General features: G+C 41.9%; 1 protein-coding gene across 1 annotated transcript; it reads left to right on the forward strand.

The window, feature by feature from the left end:
• Positions 1–924: 924 nt before the first annotated feature.
• Positions 925–18,595, forward strand: fndc5b (fibronectin type III domain containing 5b). Its single transcript, XM_029443799.1, has 6 exons — positions 925–1,148; positions 5,411–5,529; positions 6,833–7,031; positions 10,739–10,828; positions 12,289–12,481; positions 13,588–18,595. Exons 1-5 carry the CDS (start codon positions 1,073–1,075, stop codon positions 12,426–12,428), a joined length of 624 nt encoding a protein of 207 aa, XP_029299659.1. The 5' UTR covers positions 925–1,072; the 3' UTR covers positions 12,429–12,481; positions 13,588–18,595.
• Positions 18,596–19,888: the final 1,293 nt, after the last annotated feature.

Below are 19,888 nucleotides of genomic sequence, written 5' to 3' on the forward strand. Positions count from 1 at the left end.
TTGTTCCACTTTGGAGATTAGATGTTTAATGCATATTCTTGTGTATTGTTACCGCACAACAAAGTCTGATTGTACCACAGATTCTTTACTATTTAGTACTTTATTTACACGCATACAGTTCTGAGACACCACAACTTTTAAGACAACATTTAAAAAAGGTGAACAACTGTCTTTAAGTGTTTTCAAATCTGATGACAACCATTGAAAAATGATTCACGATATCGACAACACTATGGTTAAGGTTTGGTTGATCACGGTTTGACTTAAATTTGGCAAAGTTGGCAAAACTGACAGCCCGTCTCTTCAGCCCTCCCTCCAAACCCATTACACCCAAAATATCATGATGAATGTAAAGAGCGAACATGGTTGTCAAGCTAGCAGCTTGTGGAAAACCCTGTTGACTCACAGGTAGGTCGACAGGCAGGTCAGTTTATTACAGTCCAGTCACAGATACCAGATATGTTTTTTTTTAGAGCATTTGATTTATTGATTGATGTCGGGATGCAAAGAGAATTTCAACAAATATAATTAAAAAATAATCTAAAACACGTTACTGGCCCTAGATTTGGTCAATACTTCTAACTGGGGCCGCTGCAGAGTGAGTGAGAGAGAGAGAGAGAGAGAGAGAGAGAGAGAGAGAGAGAGAGAGAGAGAGAGAGAGAGAGAGAGAGAGAGGGTCATAAACTGTGGCGGCACGTTGCTCTCTGCAGCTCTTGTGCACGCCTCTTCTCACCTCTCCCCGTAGTAAAGCTTCTCCACGCCGCTGCTCCGTCACCAGCAGCCGGCCTGTGAGTCTGCCGGTGGTCTGAGAACCGTCGCCGAGTCTCCACCGGCACCGACACTAACGAACCCCCACCCCCCCCCTTTCTATTTACCCTCCTCCTCCTCCTCCTCCTCATCCTCCTCCTCTGGCTATTGTTGCGCTTCTGCTGCAGCGTCCAAGTTCAGGTGAGCCTCGTCCCCGGTACAACAAGTCCTGTCTCCGGCTCCGGGATGCTGGCTCCTTCCCGTTAAATGTGATGTTATAAATGGGCCGCGCAGGATGTGAAGCGTCGCTAGAAGAAGCAGGAGGATGGCTAAACCAGGATCGTGTGCGGCGGTGCTGCTGCTCCTGCTGGGCTTCCTCTCGGTGTCCTCCGTTCATGCCGGTGAGTTTTACCACTGGTTGATGGGCGATCATCGTGAGTAAACAGCGGACGATGCACCGGCTGGTCACACAACACCTGCTGCCGTGTAGTATTGGTATGTTCGGACCTGAGCTGTCTGATAGCATGCATGTAGTACATTATAGTGCAGCGGATCCCTGACATGACACATTGTTATGGATGTGTCAGCACCAGCATTTGCATCAGCTAGGTAGAAACAATAAGCTTTGCAAAGGCAAAACACAAGTTTACTGTATAATATGGTGCTATACATGCACGTTTTCCTTCCCCAGTTTGGAGAATCATTTTGAAGGATCATCTTTGTTGTACACTCGAGGAAAGTTCTTGAATTTTAAGAGATACACACTGGAAAATATGCACATATTTTAATAACTCTACCAAAGAGTGTTACAGGTGAAAAGATTTTTTGATTAATTGATTTTTGTTTTGTGAATCTTTGCACATTGTTATAATAAATTAATAATTTGAGTAATTTTTCGTGCAAAAAATGCCAAACATTTGTTGGGTCCAGCTTTACAAATGTGAGGATTGGCTGCAGTTCCTTGTCGTATGTTGGAATATCACGATAACTACTTTTAGGATATATTTTCCCAGAAATAATTGCGATATAAGTTATTATTGCCATTTTAAGACTATTTTATGACACTAATATAATGATAATTAGCATAATACTGCAATTAACCCCTTTCAAAGAGCAATGACATTCTAATTCTTAAGAATATACAAAAGACATTGGAATTGGAAATTGAAAACATATTTAAATATCCTAAATAAAATATAATCACAACCAAAACAATAAAGAAAATGGACTCTTTTAACTGCTGTTTTTTCTGGCATCATATTGGATTAAATATTGTTGACATTCTTATGTAAACAAACACAATATCTAGGTCAGCAAAAATGATTGAGGTCACGTCCATACGATAAGTCGATTACGTAATTATCGTTAGGGCCTAGTCGTATATAATTTTTTTGGACTGTTGGTTGGACAAAACAAGGCGTTTGAAGGTGTCCCCTTCTCGGTTAATCATGAAAACAACATAGATTACTGTAATCGATTATTAAAGTAATTGTTAGTTCCAACCCTACAGTTTGTTCCCTCCCGCGAAAAGCCTTCAGCTCCAACATCCATCAATGTCCTGAAGGAATATGAAGCAGTATTAGATTATACAAGGATGAGCTATTCCTATTCACATCGCTACATACAGCACAGATCTAATCATGGTATATTATGCATGTTGGATACAGTACCTCATCTATCTTTCATGGTGTTGCATATTTTTAACCTGCTGGGGCGTGTATTCGTGAAGAACCTTCATCTCAAGCGTAAGACGTCGGTTACATTGCGTCCCGATGATAAGTTGAGAGATGACAGATAGTCCTTTTGAAAAGCCAAAATCTTGGCGATAAGATCACGTGGGATTTATCTCAGCCTTCAGAGATTTGATATTTGGCTTCCTCGGACTGGAGATGTAGTTTAAAGAGGGAGTTTTGCAGCCAGCCTTTAGCTATTTGGCAGCAAATGGCTTAAGAACGGATGGGAATCCCTCTGTGCTATTATATTATTTCTGTGGGTGTGTGAGTGTTGGAAGATATATAGCGGGAAAACAGCTCGTCAAATAGGGAGTCGTAGCAATCTTTCACACACACACTTGAACACACCATCGAATCTGCATCAACAAACACACACACAGAGCCTTTTGGGAGCCACTGAGAGAGTTTTGCCCCCACCAAAAAATTAATTTTGCCAACACTATGTAACTCTGTTGATTGTGTTAACATTGGAAAGAGAAACAGAGAGTACATTCTCCTTCCTGTAATACCATTATTTGATTCTGCGAACAAGTGTTGGAGGCCGGGTGTTCCATATTTGGGACTGTGTGACAATCTAATTTGCAAAAAGTGACAGACTGCAGTTTCTGCTTGTAATGTGGCTGGTAAACAGAGAGGATGGAAAAGCAGTGCAACATAATCAGATCACACACACACACACACACACACACACACACACACACACACACACACACACACACACACACACACACACAGAAGGTTACACCTGGACATGAGCATGAAGAAGGACAAAGTATTAAAGTGAGACGATGTGACTTCAACGTAAAAACAGCTTCTTAAAAGTAAAAAGTAGCATTCCTATACAACGAAATGTACCCTTCAACCTTCAAATCTCAATTCAACACACTCTAGTCCTACAAAGTTAGCTAGCGTTAGCTAATGTTAGCTAATGTTAACCAATGTTATCTAACGTTAGCTAACGTTAACCAACGTTAGCTAACGTTAACCAATGTTAGCTAATGTTAGCTAATGTTAACCAATGTTAGCTAACGTTAGCTAATGTTAACCAACGTTAGCTAATGTTAGCTAATGTTAACCAATGTTAGCTAATGTTAGCTAATTAGCTAATGTTAGCTAATTTTAACCAATGTTAGCTAAAGTTAGCTAATGTTAGCAGAGTTAAGATAGATATTTCTGTGTACCTGATCTCCCTTCTGATTTAAAATGTACCACTGAAACGAGGGGAATAAATAAAGTATAGCTATACAATGTACAAATTCATAGTGTATTAGTGCAACAGGAGATTGTTGTTCTTGTCGTTAGCGCAAAATAAAGACAAAAAGAAACCATGTAATTCTCAAAGCAGCCATAAAGGGTGAATAGGTCCTTCTGTGCTATTTGCCGTATTTAAATGAGGTAATATGCAAACATTAAGCGCCCCTATCTGTGCACATGAGCCTCATTGCAAAAACAGTCCATTCACAAGGATTAGCGCTAATAGCCACGGGAAATTATTAGCAGAGAGTTGGTGGTAACTAAAGCGCATGTATAAAGTGTGTCAGGCTTAGACTTTCCAGTGACCAGGGCATCTTAAATAAAGGTATGAAGGTGTGCATTGAAACAACTGTACTGCCTTTGAACCTTGTCGGTCTGGACCTTTAGCCGCGATCTTAACATTTTTCTCTGCTATCGCTCTACCTGCTGTCTTCTTGCCACAAAGGCAACATTTGTACATTGCCACATGGGTAGTTGCAATCAGACGCAAAAAAGGGCAAATTGTAGACAGCTGTAGAACTTTAAGGCCGTGTTAGTTCTCTAATATCATCAGCTCAATATCGTTTACCTCAGTTTTGGTCTCTATTAACTTTTGAGGGAAACTTCTGGCTCTTTAGCTGCTAAATGCTCCACTACGGTCACCAGATAGTTCCCCGTTTTGTCTGTCTTCTGCTTGATAAGGTATATAGCGTACATGAGTTTCTTTTGTTCAAAATAGCTGCCTGCTGCCATTGAAAAGGACGCTAAACAGAAAAACATTAATGTAGCGGAGTGGAATTTGAATATGTACTTGTCCATTTGGAGTATTTAAAGCACAGATTAGAATAATAAATGCAACTTTACAATGTGAATCCTGTGTGAATGTATGTGCACGCGAGCAGGCATGGTGTTACTCGGACGTTGCCTTTACAAGTTAGGATCATGGGGAATACAACCCTCACTCTGCTCATAGAAGACCTTGAGTTTGTATCAGCTCACACACAAACACACAAGGTTTTTTCTCTGTGCTCCTTTTACAGTTAAGAAAGGAAGAAAGTAAAGTAAGATCCATCATAGTTCATCTCCTGATCAAATAACATTGCATTGAATTCTGGGATGTGAGTTTTATTTTTACGATACATCTTCACGATTCACACTTTAATGAGAAGTGCGTGGGAGACAGAAAAAAGAGTGAAGAGAGGAGAAGTAAAGATAGGAAAGAATGTGTGTATGTGTGTGTGTGTGTGTGTGTGTGTGTGTGTGTGTGTGTGTGTGTGTGTGTGTGTGTGAGAGAGAGAGAGAGAAACACACCAAGACAAGACAGATGAGAAAGAGAGAAACACCCAGAGACCTGTGTGTGGTTAATTAGGCCTGGTATTAATGAAAGCAGAGAGATTAATCTGAAGGAGAAGAGAAGACTTTGGGGAAGGCGGGGTGAGAGAGCAAAGAGTTCAAAGAGAAAGAGAGAGAGAGAGAGAGAGAGAGAGAGAGAGAGAGAGAGAGAGAGTGATACAGAGGGGAAGATGTGTGTTCATTGTAGCTTCTCTTGTATGTATTACAAGGTGTAACGACAGAATATTCATGACCTGTCTCCCGCTATTAATATGTTTCCTGTGGCCATGATGTGTGTGTGTGTGTGTGTGTGTGTGTGTGTGTGTGTGTGTGTGTTTGTGCGCGCGTGTGTGCGTGTTTGTCAGACACCCTGCTGTCAGCTCCTCTCAATGTGACCATCAGAGAGATTGAGGTAAACTCCGCCATGGTCACGTGGGAAATCTTGGAGGGGGACCCTGTCATTGGATTCGCCATCACCCAACAGGTACCTCAATGTGTGTCGTGTCCATTATGTGAGTGTGTGTAGAGAGAAAGTGGTAACTTTGGTTTTAGATTAGTTTAGATCCGAGGTTTTATGAACTGTGAGGAGGGAGAGAGATGATGGAAAGAAAGGGACGGGTGCACGTCGGTGAAGCTAAACACAACGGGAGGTCAGTTGTTTGCATGCTGACACGACTAATTGTTGCAGCAGCATTGGCTGAAACTGAGCTCATGGAAGATATTAAGGTACTTTAAAACCTTTTGTGAATCAATTAGCTTAATAATTTAGTTAAATCTGAGCACACAGACCATGTGTTATAAGATTCAGTGTGACTTAGAATATCAGTATTCTTTACATCCATAATAAATCATAATAAATGTCCATAAATCTGTCCTGGAAATCAAAGAGAAGAAAGCTCCTTATAACTCCAGAAGATAAAGTAATCAGTGATAGTTGATACATAAGAAATCCCCATAACAGTATAATGGGAACTTGAGTTCCAAAACTTATGTGGAACTCCAAGAATAATAATAATAGGACTAACAAAAGCTGGTTTAGATGAAAGTTTGAAAGTCAAAATGTTGCATCCAACTCGTTGTATTTACTCTTTTAGATACTTTTCAAATGTACAGTTTGTCTGTGTGCAGTTAAATTAAAAGAAATTATCGTCTTTAATTCTCTGGCCCCTACGGAGATTTAGTCTTGGTCTGTCAGGAACCAATTGACCTGAGAAAGCAGTCCTAGCTGGATAATAATGTACATTTCAAGCAGAGTGTACATGGCCAGAGGAGCTCTCTGTTTCTTTAAGCCTAATTACATCGCAGAACAAACCGCTGGAGGCTTTATTTCAGCCTTCAACTGTTAACTGTTAACCAACAGAGCCGTGTTTGCATTTGCACCTTATCAGCGCTAACCAGAGGACAGCTTAATTTTCTCAAGAGGGATCGTCAGCGGGAACATCTGACTTTGGCACAAGAAATCTGCATTTGATAGATCATGCATCCAAAGGTGGTCGGAAAGGTCTTTTATATTGTCTTGAAGAAGCAGAGTGATGAAGGGTTTTCATTGCAGCTTTTGCTACTTTGTGCCAATATTATCTTTTCATATCAAAGAAATGACAGCGGTTCTTCCAGAACTATGTTTCTGGCACTTAGAGTTTAGTATTATCAAACAGTGGCCTGATGCACTAGTTCAACCCTGACCCGTGACTCCTCTGCTGAGGTGGTGCCAAAGAGAATTTCTCTGCGGCAATAAAGTATCGCAGTCTCCTGACCCTGACTCCTCCACCTCTGCCCTTTTTCTGCAGAAGAAGGATGTGCGCATGCTGAGGTTCATCCAGGAAGTCAACACCACCACGCGCTCCTGTGCATTGTGGGATCTGGATGAGGACACGGAGTACATTGTTCACGTTCAGAGCATCAGCATGGAAGGCAGCAGCCCCCCCAGTGAGCCGGTCCTCTTCAGAACGCCCAAGGAGTCGGAGAAGTTGGCGTCCAAGAGCCCAGGTGAGGGACGATAACACATTCATCACTTTACTTACTGAGAGGGACACTGGTGCTTAACTCTACCTACACTTACTGTTACTGGAAGCTCTTTCTGAGCTGTCAATGCAGCAAGACGACTTAGGTTTCACAGGGACATAAAATCAGTGCAGTGATTTACTCCTTTGCAAACATTCATGCACATTTTTTGTGAAATTCGTCAGATTTGTCACATACACACCCACATTCAATAGATGCAAGAGCACAGAAACAGAAGTAGAAAGGAGAGCAAACCAACATTATGCCTCTCTCTCGCTGACACACACACAAATCTGCCCACACAAGTTCACACCAACACATGCAGATACATACAGATTTTAATAGCTTCTAACCAGAGGCAGTATCCCAGCAGAGGACTGCTCTATTTGTTATTCATGCTTCATCACAACAAAGAAAGTGGTCATATGACAATTTAATAAAAAAATGAAATGCAGAGATTGCTGTTTTTGTGAGAACCCCCACCCCACCTCCCTCCCGTACAATATATTATTCTAATTCTCAAATGCTACTGTTATCTGGAGCGGCCAATGTTATCAAGTCCGACCCAGTTACAGCGCCGGGAGCAGCTGCTTCAGAGGGACACGGGAAATGCTAAATGCTCAACAGCAGCGAGGTGATAAGGAAACGGGGGACATTAGGGAGAAGTGTCTTCCCACAGACACCCCCGTGTGGGGGCTCGTCGAGGTTAGGGCGGCCCGTTGTTCTTCCCGTAATTGGAAACTAGAAGTATTGAACTGATACGGGACACGCTTTGTTCTGTATATGTGAGAAGCAATTCAGTGCAAATCTATGGTCCAGCTTTTCTTAATACATTCTTAATACATGGGTTTATGCATTGTTATGTTATATATTTTGATCAGTCTACTACTGAATGCAGGCTAATGCAAAATGAGCATTATGTAATAATCAAGTATTTGTTATATGTCCACAGTATTCCCCCGTTATTAAACTTTGGATGGATGCTTTTTAAGATTTGATACTAGACAGACATGTTTGTTCCGATAGTGTTTAGTGGGATAATTTGTCTTGATATTGAGGGGTGGACTCGCTTTGTTTTCTCAGACTTTGATGGAAGTTTCCTGCATGCAAAGTGTGTGTGTGTGTGTGTGTGTGTGTGTGTGTGTGTGTGTGTGTGTGTGTGTGTGTGTGTGTGTGTGTGTGTGTGTGTGAGAGTGTGTGTGTGTGTGTTTGTGTGTATGGAAGCATTCATTAGCTGTGCTGATTAAATCTCCTAGCCATTATTTCTCTCCTCCCCCTCTAAGCGGGTATTAATCAGCCTGACACCATTTAGTATCTGCAGGCACAATGCAAAACAACACACAATCTGTGTTGCTATCTGTCTGTCGATCTGTCTTTATATCCTCTGACGCTCATATCCAATAACAGAAGAAATATTGCAAGAATCCTAAATGCACTAAAGTTTTTAAAATGTAATAAGTGTAATGTTGGTTGTTACGTTTCACAAGGAGTTCTAAATCAATCCTTCGCAGCAGTAAAACATCCCGGAGCCTCCTTCCTGTCCGAACTGTTTTAGCCGTTAATTTATATTTGACGGTGCAGCATCAGCAGCAGTTCAGCAGCAGCAGCAGCAGAGCAGCAGTAGCAGCAACAGCAGCAGCAACAGCAGCATCAGTAGCATCAGTAGCAGCAGCAGCAGAGCAGCAGCAGCAGCAGCATCAGCAGAGCATCAGCAGTTTGTTATTAGCTTTTTAATAATTTGATTATAACTCAATTAAAGCCACTTTGATTATTTTATCTGTCATGGACGGTAAACTTCAGAACCAGGTTATCTGACCTTTAATAAGTGATAATAACGGACGGACTCAGAATTCACAGGGTGAACTGAAAGCAAATTGTTGTATAAGACAAACAAAGTTAAGTTGGGGAAGTTACTTGAAGACTGTAGTCTATTACTCATTACAACAGAAGGAATGCGTTACTTACCATGCTAAATGACCTAGCATCTTTCGCCAAACACAGAGGTCATATGTGAAATTGTAAGTCCCGTTCAAATCGGCATCTCTGTGGTTTGAGGATCGTTCTTTTGTTTTCACTGCCTCCTACCTGGTCGAGGATCATGGAGGCTGCACTGGCAATTACAAATGAAAGTTTTGACAGCATCTTTGGTGCAATTTAAGGAGGCTCATATCGCTAACGTACACAGCTAACGACCCCCGTGTATCTTATTCAGAGAGCTGGTCCGGTCTCACATCAGAAACATGTAATCTGCTATTACCAATGTGGTAGTACAGTACACCTCCTCTCTGTCGAGCCCGAGGCCTCACATTCAGCTCACAGGGATCACCATAGCAACAAGAGACCAGAGAGCAAGCCTGATCACAGAAGCACCATCTTCCTCGACTCATCCAGACACTAAAGCAGGACGTTGGAAACTTCACCCTGCTTTAAAGAGACCCGTGTCTGTGCGAGCCTCTGTTTGCTAATTGGCAAATATGTCTTTGAATGAGTTGTTAGTCTTGAAAAGTACCTGGAACCTGATTATACTTCTGTATAAAAGCAAACATTTGGTGGTTCAATGCACCCATTGAGTTGTGGAATACCGTTTTGAAGCCTCAAAGTTGGCATTTTAGCACTCGCTGTCTTGGTTGGAACCAGGAGTGACAGAGAGGGTGGAGCAAAGTACATCTGAACGCTGAAAAAGACATTTGCCGCTGACAAAAATGTTACAATTAACGATCAAGGTCAAGTAACAATGTAGCCATACTCTGCTTTATCGTCTGTTTTACTCTAAAAGGGACCGTCACCTTCAAAATGAACATCCTGCTGTGTGGACGAAGACTTGAAACTATCGATTGAGATTATAAACTCTCTGGGAAAATATTTACTGAGGTAATAAATCAAGTTAGAAATATAATTTTCTCATAGACTTCTATACAATCAGACTTCTTTTTGCAACTAGCGCTGTCGCCCCCTGCTGGCTGTGAGAGAGAATGCAAGTTTAAGGTTATTCCACATTGGTTTAGAATTAACTGCATGAATTATCATAAGGTTCTTATCAAGTATGCCAATAATAACTAATGAGCCATGTATCCATGAATAAACATTATTCTCCACAGAGATTTAATTGGCTGTGGCTGTGCACAACCTGCAGCAGTAAACTGTTAAAGTCAAATAATGCTGTATTTACTAAATTACAATTTCAAGATCAACCCTCTTTTCATCTAGTGGGTTCTGGAGACTCTCCTTAAAATGCAAGTTAAGACATTTAGGTAAAAGTGGTGTCTTAATGCCATTCACGTAACCCCCTACAGTGCAATACCAAATCCCCAGTTTGACCAGGGGGGGGTGTGGCGCAGCACCAGGCCTGCTGTTGGCACCAAAGACTTGGTGGTTGTGTTCAAACCTTGCACTGTGTGATTGGTGTAATGCTGCAGCTGCCAGAGTCGTGTCAGCGGGAGAAACACAATGAGTGATGGGGTTTGGGATGCAGCTTTCTCTTTCTCTGTGGACCTCTGCTCTCACTTAACTTTAATTACACTGACCAGAGTGAAACATTTACACCTCTCTGCTCTGCTGTCGCCCCGCTTTATTCTGCAGAGTTTCAGAGTGGTGGCAATTTCACATTTTCTCTCTGGGACAATGAATCGCATTGTCCTGAGAGGCACTTTGTTGACTCTGTCTGTGTGTGTGTGTGTGTGTTTTCTCCGCAGACGAGGTGACAATGGAGGAGTTTGGTGAGGCTGCTCAGCTGAGGGCTGGAGAGCTCATCATCATCGTAGTGGTGCTCATCATGTGGGCAGGTAATATTCCTCTTCAGCAGCGCACATTTATCACTGCAGCCCTAAAAGCAGTCCACTGTCTTTGGGCCAAATAAACTCTCTGACTGAGGTGAAGAGGCAAACACACTGGTTGGCTGATGACTTGTTTGTGCCCTGCAGTGCTTTCTTTTTGGTGATCAGCATACATCCATCCAGACATGCTTATAATAACAGACGGAAATGGGTTTCGTGAGGGAAAGAAATATCTCAGTTTGAGATTTAGGATCTGATTGAGGTTTGTTTTCTAAATTGAAGAGTTATTTTAATCATAAAACACTTTATTATGCTGCAGATTGCAACCAACTCCGCTCAACCCTCCCTTAACGAGACTTGTATCGAGCCGCAGAGTGCAACACCGTTAACATTATTATTTTTAATAAAGTCCCTAATGGGCTTCCATAGAGTTTAGTTAGAATAACCTGGAAATGCTCAGTCGTTCAGTAAACTTCACTTCACTTCTGACCAGCTGCAGAAACTCTCACTAACACATTATAATGTCAACTTCTGTTAAAACTTACATTCACATAATGTTTGCTTTTTGGCCATCTCAGAGAGCTTATCGATCACACTTACATTCTCTCCACTCTACTCCAGGTTATCCAAACTTCACATAAGTGTGTGGCTACTTGCAAAGTCATCATCACAACATACATTAAACAGTCTTTTCAAACTAACTTCTTATTTAAGCCTCTGAATCATTAGCTCAGCACAGCTATAAATACTCCTTCCTTACCCACCAAGTGTAATGAGGTACAAATATGGCCCAAATACTGTATATGGCATATACAGTAACAGCAACAGCCCAGATCTCCCTCGCCAATTACCCGTAAGAGGACAAGAGGCTGAGATTCAAAGAGGGTTGGAAAAGAGTGAAGAGCTGAGAACTCGAGTCTCGGGATGAAGAGAAAGGAGGGCAGGGTGGTGGAGAGAAATGAAAGTGAAGAAGGTGAATTGCGTTCTTCAGCTTTTAATTGGGCCTGTGGGGCATGCTGGGAGATATCACAGTGAGATATCACATGCTAGCCTTTGGTATTGTAGTGATCACATGAACCGAAGCTGACATAAACAGAAGAGCCCAGACTGAAGCCCGTTCGGGCCAGATTCCTCCTGCCTCCGCACGCTCCACCGCCATGAATTATTCCCTTTCTTCTTTTTTTCATGCTCGTTCTCTATCTCTCTCAGCATCTATCTCTCCTCTGCCACGTCTTTGATCTTGCTGTGTATCTAGCTGCATATGTATGGTATAGATATGAGAGCGGTATTGATCTGACTGACTTCTGGTACAGTTGCTCTGAGCGCGTAATATCGCCGTGAAAGTGTTTTACATTGGAGTTAGTTGAAAGCGTGGTGCGTCTCATTCACTCACCATGGAGGAGAGCAAAAAGCACAAATGGAAAAGGGATTATTCTATTGAATAATTATCATGATTATTTGTCTTCCAGGGGTGATAGTCCTGTTTTGTCGCCAGTACGACATCATCAAAGACAACGAGCCCAACAACAACAAGGACAAAGCCAAGAACTCCTCAGAGTGCAGTACTCCAGAGCACCCACAGGGGGGGCTACTGCGCAGCAACCTGTAAGACCAGCCCTGCATAGCTTGGTGCAATAACCCACTCCTCGAACCTCAGGACAGGTGAGCAACAGGAACAGGAATATTTTCTTATGTTCTATAAATATTTCTCTGTTTGTTTTCTTTGCTTCCTGTTCTTTTTATGATTTAATGCTAACAAAGTATCATCTTATCCTTAAGGGATTCTTCTTTCTCTTTGATACCCAGATTTAGACAGCTCAGCATGCTTATTTTATGGTTTTAAACTAGTTTCAGTTGACATTTATTTTCCCAATAGTTAATGTGCTAACCCGTCCCCCAGCCATGACATCATAGTCCAATCATAGCTTAGCGACCATAACTAGACTCGGCAGGTCTGTCAAGCTTTTGATTCCTCAACATGTCTAAGCAATATACATCATCTAAACCAAAACCAGGGTTAGGGTTAGGGTTAGGGTTAGGCCAAGAGCAAAGGTTTAAAGTCTTTAGAGTCACGATGCTACTATATCAGAGTGATGCCATGTCATTATTCGTTAACCCAGAACCTCCCAAAACATGTCCCATTGGATAGAAACCCTTTTTTTTTTTCCTCGGACTGTTGGTGTTTCAGAATAATGGGCCGTCGGAACAATGGGCAGCATTTTAGGGGAACAGCTTAGCTTCAGTCTTTTAGCATTAAGTTATGACATAGACTTCTCGTTTTAAAGTTAGAGTCCACTGGAAACAATAAGTAAGCTAACTAGCCAAACTCAGGGACTAGTTAATTAGCAAGCTAGCTACAGCTGATACAATCTGCTAAGAACATCATCCATCATTTTCGCCAGTGGAATTGTCAACCTGGAAATGAGAAGCCTCTCTCTTGTCTCTGTCTGAAATCAAGAATCATTTTTGAAAAATGAATACGAATTTTGAGTGATTAATGTGCCACCATTGCTATTACATACTGTTGTTTCTGCAGCGCTAAAATGGAAAGCTTAACAGGTGTAGCAAAAGTAGGCTTAGCTATGGGGGATGGGGTTTAGCTAACATGTAGTAATAAGAAACAAAGGTTTCTGCAAGTAACTCAAAACAAACACTATAAGTACTATAGATTTCTCTCCTGGTAAGTACTTTTCTTTCCAGTCCTCACAATATCTGAACTCTTACTGTCCTTTGTGTCTCATCAAGTTCAGTAAATCTGTTTCTTCCAGAACCTGAGACCAACAGAAAGCCATTCTCAGACACCATCGTACCATTAAAGACACTCTTCTCTACACATGAACTGAACTCACAGAATCAAAGGCTGCACACAGTCAAGCAGGAAGCAGAAGAGGACAAACCTACATGTACCTTTGTTGTGACCAAACCTGGACTGTAGTCAGAACATGGGAGGGGATGCAAGTTCCCCTTGACGAGAAATGCTTGATTCATGCGTTCTTGTCACTCTTCATCAAAGTCATCAAATCGCAGGAGCGGATCATCAAACCTGGATGTATGAGTATTTTTTATTTTTGTTTGTATCACAGGTCAGAGATGGCTGGTCCAGGTATCAGTCAGCACACAACTAAACAAGCTAAGTTCTGTTTTAATCTAAGGACTTTCGCTTTTTCTATCCCTTCATCCTTCATTCCCCCTTTCTGTCTTTAGAACAGAACTCTGTGTAGAAGCTCATCTATCTCCCTGTGTTGGTGTCTCTCTGATAAGCACATTGACGTTTGGTGCTCCTGCTGTTGTGATTGTTTGAGCCCTCACGATCCCAGTATCATTTTGTTATTGGATCAGAACTATTGCACGTCGAGTCTCGTCTCTTGCCTTTTTCTGTGTCATCAGTTCAATGATGCATCTGTTTCTCTCCTCCTTCTGAACGGGAACCTTAACACCTCTTGTCAGTTTTGATGTTTTGTCTCACACCATATTGTCCTTATATGAGTTGGATGGTGTCTGAATACAGCCACGATTCAGACAGAGTTCAAGGCTTGACCAGGCAACCTCTCATCACAGTGGTGTCTTACTCCGAATCTAAATTGGACAACAACTTCCAGGGTTTGAAATCCAGAAGTTAACTTCAGTGTCAAACTTTGAAAACACTGGCATGGCTAGAAAATGATTTAGATTCAAATTGAGTTCTGTTGTTCATCACTGCATATTCAGCACCATATGCTATCTGTAGGGTGTGCAGGGAATAGGCGTTTGAGACATGCCGGGCATCCTTCCTAATGAAATGTGTACAAAGTTTGGCCGAGTTTCCGCTCTGGTTTGGCTGGAGACCAGCGGGGAAGCCAGAATGTAGAAGCATACAGATAACCCACTCGGCTGTGTGGCTGTTTTGAAATGCAAACCGTTTTCTCCGAGGCCCCCTCTGGGACTATAATTAACATGCAAGGCTGTGATGGGGAAAGAGAGAAAAATGCATTAAATCCAGGTGTAAATCCACTAATGATGCTCTGCAGATCGGATGCCAGCACGATGTACAGCTTTTGCAGACTGGCTGCACAGTCAGAACTTGCATGACGATGTAATCAACATGCCGATAGATTATATTCTTATCTTTTTAGTCATTGTGTACATTGGCACATAGGTTCTAGCAGAGGTCTTCAAGAGGGGGTCCGCAAAACTTTTGGTTGATTAGACTTTAAATACACATGAACATGAATCCAACATATTAGACAAGACGTTATCTTTCAGTCAGTAACGCTCACGTTCAGTATTAATTGAATAGCTTAGTATTAAATGCACAATAACAGGGTAGCTATGTTTATACATGGCACCAGGCCTAGCTTAATATAAAACAGCCTTATATACAATATATAGTAGGGAGTCCCTGCTCCATCTCTCCATCAGTTTGGGGGTCCTTGGCCTGAAGAACGTTGAAGACCCCTGGGTTATAGGATTACAGTGATGGCGTTGTTTTTCACAGTTCATCGGGGGGGTTGGTATTCTGTATTTTCCTTCTTGTGAATAATCTCATGAAAAGACCAATGAATGTATCCTACTGTTATAACAAGTAGCAGTACAACATTAACACGTATAATAAGTGTTGTAAACACATGAATGAGCCAAGTTGTTGCACTCTGTGACACATTCCTTCATTACAATGAACCTGGGAACTGTAGTTTGTTTAGAGTCTGGAGAAACGCTGTTTTAGGAAATGACTAAGCTTAATTTAAAAGTTTCACTCGATATTTGTGAGCCTTTTATAAAGACCCACTTATTCAGTGAGAACAGATGAGTTTAGAGCTGAGACTCGGACTAGTTAGGACTTATTCATGGTTGGTTTTGGTCTTTTCATGGGACTATAGAACAATTGCAGCCTAATCCTTAAAAGCAAAAACTAATGTGTAAATTAATCAATGAGGAAAAATCCTCATTATTTGCAGCACACTCGGACATCCTGTTATTAAAGCAGAAATCATAGCGTGCATAATCACAACCTTCGCACTAGCAAAAGACCTCATCAGCATTATCCAGCAAAAGATAAAGCTACATTATCTACGTGTGGGCTTCCCGTTCAATTATGATATGTTATCCACACAATCGCCAACACACATTGGACCCCAACCCCCGAATACCGACGCTCCCCAGCTGAGTTCACGAAAAAGTCAGACAGAAAAATGCTGCAAAGCTGAACTCAGCAGACTTGCAGCTGTATTAAAGATAATGAGCAAATGTCTGAATGCCTCGCTGGATGAGATGACTGCTAATCATCACCACATACACACACACACACACATACACGCTGGATCTTTATATACTGCCTTGCGTATTTAAATATTGCCCTGTGCCGAGAGAGACAGCCATTACTTTCCCATCTCAATCACCAGCTCTGCCAGCACACCGAACCCTCTGCCCTCTCATCCATTTCTCTCTCTGTCCACTCAATCAGCATCTCTCTCTCCTCTATCCTCAGCCACCCTCATCCGCCTTCATTCTCCCATTTATGTCTTTCTACCCCTCTGTCGTAATGCTCTCTTTCTCATATGTCACTCCACCCTTCCTGGTTTCTCCCCTTCACCAGTCCCCCCCCCCCCCCTGGCCAGCTTCCCTATCCCCTGTTTCTCATTATATCCACTCTCAGACTCCCGTTAGCCACCGTCTCCCTCTCCGCATCAGCTCTTTTCTGTCTCATTCGGCCGCGGCCCACTGTCTGTCCCTCGCTCCTCTTCTAATTTATCACCTGGTCGTCTCAGACTGTCCTGGTTGGACACTTCACCTGGTAAACAAGTGAGGTGAAGTAGACTAGACGAGGAGAATGAAAGAGGAGAACTGACAGGAAAGGTAGTGATAAGATAGGTCAGGAAAAAGAAGCACTTTATTTACACTATTAATAAGCACATACCTAAAGGTTGAGTTGTATAAATACTTTTAAAAAGGAGCAGGGTTGAGGTCAAACATTGCTTTTCATCCTGGTGATAAGCTACTCTTAAATGTAGGATTCATTCACTCAACAATCTGTCAAACTATAAGAATGTGTGTAAAACAAATGTATCTGAAGGGAGGAGATTAAAAGAAGCTGGTTGTAGAGAGATACCATCTGACATTAAGACAGAAAACATGCACAGACCTTTTTGAAACATATGATACTTGAAGTCAGCAAATCTGTTTCCTCGTCGCTGTCATGTCTCGTCTCCTTCTGTCATGAAGAAGAAGAGAAGAACAGGACAAGGACCAGAATCTCGTTGGCATTAAAAGACTTTTAGAGGCTTACATTTTCATAAACTCTTCATTCTTCACCTCGATTATTTACAGCATGTTAAAGTTTGCTCCATCCAGCTTTGGAAACCTTCCCCACACATGTTTCTGGCATTGAATTTGGGGGGTGATGTGTCCAACCATTTCGGGTAACTTTCCGAAAGCCACTTCACGCTGTGATTGGCCACCTGAGTGGAGGTGAGAAATCACCATCAATGTCTTCCAGGAGAGACAAGGTGAACTTTTCTAAAATTCTCAATAAACTGGCTGCATGGGGGTTAACACCATCTGGATCATTGAATATTAATATAGTGGGTGATAAAAGCATGAACGTGCTCAATAAGCGTAATACTATTGAACCTGAGGCGGTAATTTTCCTGTATCGGTCTAATCTAAGCACGTAGACACGCTTACACACTCACTCATGTACTAAGTCCATTTCCCGGCTGGCTGCGGTCCAAAGTGACACATCGGGGGTGGGGGGGTGGGGGGGGCAGCAGAAGGCAGGTCTGAACCAGACAGCTCTGTCTCTGTCTAACTGAGGCTGCAGGAGGCGACAGCTTCTCAAGGTGAACATCCAATGAGGCATGTGCTAATATGGAGCCTGGGAGACAGACCTAGAGACAGAAAGAGAGAAGGGAGGATGACTCATTGAATCGGAGGGGATTAAAAATGGAAGTGACGGCCGTGAAGAGAGAGAAGATCATTGCTGTTGGGTTCGGAGTGTCAAAGCTCCAAGTTCAGTCCAATATCATCGACGTTTGAATGTTGAGGTGTTGGTGAGTTGTGGAGAAATCTGGACACGGAGACATTTGAACTTTAGGGTTCATCTATGAAGCAAATGTGAAAGAAATATTGACATAAATGTATTTGGAAACCAGAAAAAACGAAGTTTTTATCAACATGTGTTTGAAACTGTGTCCGTATATCCTGTAGAACATACGTTCATGCACTCGAAACACAAGTGAGAATGCAGTTTTGTAGGAGACAGACTTCCAATGGCCAAATATATCTAATCAACCATTGGTTTGTACCCATTGATATGACCCATACAATCTCGCCAAAGAAAGATTATTCCACTTGTACGGATGTTTTAGGCCCTCAGTACTTAGTAAAACTATAAAACCTGAAATGTTAACATGATAAATAATCCAGTTCCATTGTCCCTCTACGACACCATGAGCCTCCCATTCACCCTGTTTGCCTGTACTGTAGATAACTGGATGAGAACCTGAGGTCCTACACATAGTTAAGTATAGGGCCGTTTACTTATGGCATATATTTGTCCTTGATGTCGAAGCAAATAACCAAGAAGCATGGATTTACAGCAGAATAATGGAGTCAGTGTTATATGTACAATCATGACGTCTGTGTTTCAACCATTTTGATGTTCATGGGATAAAACCTGTTCATGAGGGCTAGCATGACTCTGCTATCGTTCACACCCATGGTATATATGCTATTTCTATGAAAATATAAATGTCTAATTATGTATTAACACAGGAAAGAAATTAAATATTTTCAATGCACCATTTATGTGTCGTGGTGTTTGTTATGCATTCTATCAATTGGGAAATATGGTCATTTCAAATGATTAATAGTTCAGTTAATCAACAGAAGATTAATCTTTTTTGTTTTGTTTTGTTTTTACATTAATGTAAATTGAATATTGCTTGAGAAAATAATCTTACCACACGGCTCATTTAGTAGTTCTGGAGCTTTCAGTCATGATCTTCAGCAAATGGAGAGTTGGGCGGTGAATGTTAATTATGTGCATGTGTGACTGTGCCCATATGCATTTTTAATTAATGTTACCACTCATCAATCTACACTCAATACCCCACAATGACAAAGCAAATGTATTTAAAGGAGAAAACTGTAATATCACATTTGAAGAAATGACTCCTATTTCTCTTGACGATCTCTGAGATGTTTCTACACCTTGATTGGAGCCCACCTGTGGTACATTTAATTGATTGGACAAGATGAGGAAAGGCATACACCTTTCTATATACTTCATGCTAGATATGGGCTGTGGTCAAATAGTCTTATTTTGCTTGTGAAGGTTCCTAGCTGTTCCTGAAATGACCGGTGGCAGCCGTGATAAGAGCTGGTTGAATTCTCTAAATGCTAAGGAAAGGTGCTTCAATGTTTCCTTGTCTCCTCTCCTTTAGCATAGGGAACACTGGGCCATCCTTTACAAACAGGAAAGGACATAATGCTGTCCCACAATTCCACGCACGACAATAACCTGTGTAAGTTGGATTCTCTGAGCAGTCCTTATAAATTCTCCTTCACGTCTTTCCTTGATCTCATGACGTTTTGCGTCGAGGTCAAAGAAGTGGTTCGGAACAGACATGGGACGTAACTTGTTTTACTTTCGACTGCAGCCCAGATCTTAATAAAAGACGAGTAAACGCCCAATACTTCAGATCACATGAGAGTTTGGTGAGAGCAGATGTTCTCTCTGTGAATGCTAATGAAGGGTGTGGGTGGCCAAAGCTTGCCTCCAGCATATGGCGCATGACAAGGTTAGATTGCGATAGATGTGGCCCAGGCCTTCAAAATCAACTCTGGTTTATGAGGCTGGATCAGCAGCCGCCGTGCATCAATACAACAACCCCTAAAACACACACACGCGCGCACACACACACACACACACACACACACACACACACACACACACACACACACACACACACACACACACACACACACACCCTGTGGACCTGAAAACATAAATTAGACTGCGGCTCTAGAGAGTGTTCAACCGCAGATGTTCACACACTTAGGCCCACATACACACACGAGCTAATGGTTTTG

Source organism: Cottoperca gobio, chromosome 11 (assembly GCF_900634415.1).
Source record: "Cottoperca gobio chromosome 11, fCotGob3.1, whole genome shotgun sequence".
Classification (NCBI taxonomy): domain Eukaryota; kingdom Metazoa; phylum Chordata; class Actinopteri; order Perciformes; family Bovichtidae; genus Cottoperca; species Cottoperca gobio.

Excerpts from the sequence above, each read along its gene's own strand:
- fndc5b (XM_029443799.1), top strand. The coding sequence starts at position 1,073 with ATGGCTAAACCAGGATCGTGTGCGGCGGTGCTGCTGCTCCTGCTGGGC. Across the intron at positions 5,530-6,832 it reads GATTCGCCATCACCCAACAG|AAGAAGGATGTGCGCATGCT; the intron begins GTACCTCAATGT and ends CTTTTTCTGCAG. Across the intron at positions 7,032-10,738 it reads GTTGGCGTCCAAGAGCCCAG|ACGAGGTGACAATGGAGGAG; the intron begins GTGAGGGACGAT and ends TTTTCTCCGCAG.